The sequence below is a fragment of the Poecilia latipinna genome, unplaced genomic scaffold, assembly GCF_001443285.1.
Source record: "Poecilia latipinna isolate Pla-1442-1.1 unplaced genomic scaffold, P_latipinna-1.0 Scaffold2472, whole genome shotgun sequence".
Lineage (NCBI taxonomy): Eukaryota > Metazoa > Chordata > Actinopteri > Cyprinodontiformes > Poeciliidae > Poecilia > Poecilia latipinna.
In genome coordinates this window covers 136,650-141,083 of record NW_015115088.1, presented here as the reverse complement: position 1 = coordinate 141,083, position 4,434 = coordinate 136,650, and the positions used below count along the sequence as shown (strand labels likewise).

At 40.9% G+C, this 4,434-nt stretch overlaps 1 protein-coding gene across 1 annotated transcript; it reads left to right on the top strand.

Moving 5' to 3' along the window:
• Window positions 1–6: 6 nt before the first annotated feature.
• LOC106937954 (glycoprotein endo-alpha-1,2-mannosidase-like protein) lies at window positions 7–3,049 on the top strand. The gene is made up of 2 exons (XM_015019720.1): window positions 7–1,416; window positions 2,169–3,049. The coding sequence occupies exons 1-2, from the start codon at window positions 1,385–1,387 to the stop codon at window positions 2,803–2,805; spliced, it is 669 nt and encodes a 222-aa protein (XP_014875206.1). The 5' UTR covers window positions 7–1,384; the 3' UTR covers window positions 2,806–3,049.
• The last annotated feature ends 1,385 nt before the right edge of the window (window positions 3,050–4,434 follow it).

The window sequence follows — 4,434 nt, the reverse complement described above, 5'->3', positions numbered from 1 at the left end:
GTATTCACACCCCTTACACTTTTCTAACATCTGGTCTCATTAACACTTCCAATCTCTTTGTATTTTATTAGGGTTTTATGTGATAAACTAACACAAAGTAGACCAGAGTTGTGAAGTGCAAAGAAAGAAATGTACGACTTTACTTTGTAGAACCGTTTTTAGCTGCAGGTCGGTTGCTTAATGTCTCCATCCATCCTGATCACACTCACTTGTGCCTTAAAACGTACCATTTTTAATTTGCATCTCTTTCATTTTTACTGTATATCTTCTATTACTGCCCCTCTACTGTTCCCTTGTCCCCTCACTGTTGATCTTGTGGGAGTTGGATGGTTTGGTTGGCTTCAGCTGTGATCCCAGCAGGTCCAGTTGTTCAGAGCGAGAGCCTCAGACTTTCAACCAGTGGTTCAGAACATCTGGCCTCCAGCTTCAGTTACACTTAAAACAACATTGATTTAGAATCAAAAACAACAAGGAGGTGGAATATTAGAAAAGGTTTTGATGTTCTCTGTGTATCATAACGTCTGAACAGATGTTTGGGGTGATGTGATGACATGTATCCGTTGACCCAGAAAAGACCCTGTGTTGGCTTTTACCACTCAGAACCACATTATCTTGGATTGAAGAACAGTTTACTATGGTATGATATGACTACGGTAAACAGATCCCAGGGTGGGGATCAGTTGGTACGTAGGTTCTGTTACTCCTTGGAAAAAATGAGGAATTCTGAGTTTGCTTACACACTGGTGTGTATTTATTCCTCTTCAGAGATCTGCATTAAAGGACTGAAGGTGGAGGCCAGCTATTTTTACTGTTTTTCAGATGGTAGAATAGAAATATTTTTTCTTATCCCACAAAGAGAAATTCAGGAGTAACAGCAGCATCAGATATACTAGTTCAGACACAATGTCCTTAAATTGCTAAAACAACATATACAAAAGAAGATTGACAATAACAACCAGAATAATGATCATGCTATGTTGTGCAAGGTTATCACATAAAAATACTGTGTAGCTATTAGAGGAAGTTTTGACTCATGATCAGGAATGTGCAGCTTAGATAGATTACTTTTTTAAAAGTGTACATAATGTTAATTTATGTTGAAGTTAGAAAGACTATTTACAACACAGTATATCAGTATGGAAAATAGTGTATAGCAGTTTGTGTATAGCAGCTTTGAGTTAGCTAAAAGCTGCTATACACAATTAGCAGATAACAACAATTAAAATAAATTTCACCAAGATGATCATTTTTCAAATTTGAAACATTCCGTCTTCTCCAGGTTCTTTCGTTTATACTTGGTGCTTTTACTGAAAATCCATCCTCCTGTCTCTGTGCACAGGTGGCCTTTCACATTCAGCCGTACAAGGGACGGACGGACCAGAGCATGCATGACAACATCAAATATATTATTGACAAGTAAGCTCCTTCCCAGTGTATGTGTATGTGGTGGGTGGGGTTTGCCTCCAACAGGTGTAGCTCTGCATTAAAGGACTGAAGGTGAAGGCCACAGGGTGACGATGAGGAGCAGCTGGTTAAATATAGATGGTTCCTCATTTTCTATCAGTGAGCCGACAGAGTAATAATTGAGGTTTTTGGAACTGTGGCTCTGGTAGGACATCATGACGACTGTAGATGTTTTGTGTCTTCACCACGACTAAGAACTACCGAAGAGTCAGTGCAGGTTCAAGAGGGAAGTACATTTGTACCGCAGAAAAAAGAGCCGACAGTTAATCGTTCATTAGGTTCTTATGTCAGTCCAATGTCAGAGGTACAAAAACACACAACAGATATCACCATGGTGTTACAAGATGCCACAATAGAAGAGTTTGTGAAAAGTTACATCATTATTATTAGTACTAATATCATTATCATTATATGTAGTAGGAGAGGTAGTACTACTATTAATAGGAGTAGTGGTATTACCAGTGGGGTGGCTGTGACTCTGTGGGTAGAGTACTTGTCTTTTGATCAAAGGTTGTAGGTTCAATTCTAGCTTTCTACTGCCACATGATGTACACCTAGGCACCTCAAGGCACTTAACCCCAACTTGCTTGTGTATCAGTATATTAATGTGAAGTGCTTTGAATGGTCAAAATGATTGGAAAATTTACCATTTAACTTCAAGCTACCTTCATATGAAATTCCATTTGTCTCTCTGTTTTTCTCAGATATGGAAACCATGGCGCCTTCTACAGATTCAGGACTAGCACAGGGCAAGTCCTGCCACTGTTCTATGTCTATGACTCCTACCTTACCCCACCCGAATCCTGGACGGAGCTCCTGACAGCAAAAGGCTCACAGAGCATCAGAGGGACGCCTTACGATGGTGTTTTCGTTGCCCTGGTTGTGGAGGAGCGCCACAAGCATGACATCCTAGCCAGCGGCTTTGACGGCATGTACACTTACTTTGCCTCCAACGGTTTCTCATTCGGCTCCTCCCACCAGAACTGGAAAGCCATCAAGGAGTTCTGTGATGCAAACAACCTGCTGTTTATCCCCAGCGTCGGTCCGGGCTACGTGGATACCGCCGTGCGACCGTGGAACAACCACAACACCAGAAACCGGGTCAACGGGCGTTACTATGAGACCTCCCTACAGGCGGCTCTGTCTGTCAGACCAGAAATCGTCACCATCACTTCCTTCAACCAATGGCATGAAGGCACTCAGATAGAAAGGGCTGTACCCAAGAAGACAATGGCGCGTTTATATTTGGACTACTTACCAAACCAAGCAGACCATTATTTACAGCTTACTCGTCAGTGGGCCGAGACCTTCAACAAGGAGAAGGACAAGTGGCTGATGTGAACAAGGCTTCATCTGCCTGGTGGAGGCTTTGAGGATCACTGTGAGTCTCAGTATTTGAGCTCCTTCTGACTGTTGAGCCTGGTGATTTATCTCACCAACATTTTCTGCTCAGTATTTCTTTGTAAACTTAAAAAAAAGTACAGTTACAAAGAGAAGCTGTTTTTTCCTTCCCTATTTTACTAAAATAAAGACTGTTATTTCTTGTACTTTCTTTATGATCAATTAAAATGTCTGTTTACTGTTGGAGGACTTGTATTTATTGTCACCTGAAAGAGTTTAATGTTGGAGGATAGGAAGCCACAGTTTGAGAGAGTGAGATGTAGGCAGGTTAAAGTCTGCTTCCCTGGTCAGTTCCTTCTTTCTTCCAGCTGGTGGAGCTCAACCCTAAACACGGCGACACATTTTAAGAACCATGTAACCTTGCTGAGTTTCCTCATCACTCATTACCACACAACACAGCTGATTGAAAACAGATACGTACATACACTGTATAAAATGACTTATCTTTTACTTCTCATTGTCTGGCATTAAATCAGATCAAACTTTTCTGTTTTATCTCAGTTAGGATCATCAACATTTTTTCTGTTTGCTAATGTCAGAATAAAGTTTCTTCAAAGCCAGAAGTTTCGATCCATTTCCTCTGGGTTTGGTAGAACTGTAATGTATCTTAAAGTAATATGAATGTTTGGGGTTTCAAGCCATTCTTCCAGACAGAACCAGTGTTACTCGGCCAGAGCTCACACACACACACACACACACACACCTCCTCAGCTCTGTCTCCTTTAATACATGGATGAGGATGGAACAGAACCCATCTCCTTCCTGAGCACCATGATGGTTAGACATTCCCATCATGTCAGTTGAACAGATGAACATGATGCTGTCAGGTCAGGCATCTGTAGGTTACTCCAAAGGAAGAACCAGACTGGATCAGCTCCTGGTTCTCTTCCTGGTACCTGGGCTAATTTCTACTGACTTCTACATCATGTCAAACCAGAAAGAAATGAGTTCCAGGTGAGACCTTCAAATACTTCCACAGGTGTGCCTCCTATTAATTCTAATATCTCTGTATCAGTGGTTTCCAAAACCATGACATCATCATCTGGGCTTTCCCTCGTCGCTTAAAGAGACAGTAATCATTCTGTATGTAAACCTCTGATCTTGAAGACATTTATAAATAAATCTGACATCTTTCTCTCATCTCTTTGATTTTTGCAAATAGAAATAATTCTGGTCAGTCTAACTGAACTAAAATAACTGATTTGATTTAACTCCAGACAGTAAAACAAAAGATGCCTCTTTCCATGCCATGTATGCAAACATCTGCTTTAAACTGTAGGACATCACATAATATCTTCTGTTGTCCACAGTAACAGTAACACAAGAGCCCCACCTTGTGGAGGCCACATGGAAACAGCTGCAGAGTAACATTTTGCTCCTTTGGTTGTCTTCAGAGACATTGTTGATTTAGAGCCAATGAAACATTAAGAGCTGGAACATGAACTAATCTTAGCATATTTGGTTGGGTAAGAAAGACATAACTGAAAAACAATTTAATCAAATTTTGCCTGTCTTTGAGACACATAATCAGAATCCTGGGGTTCATCAGGCTCCCCGGACAGAACAACG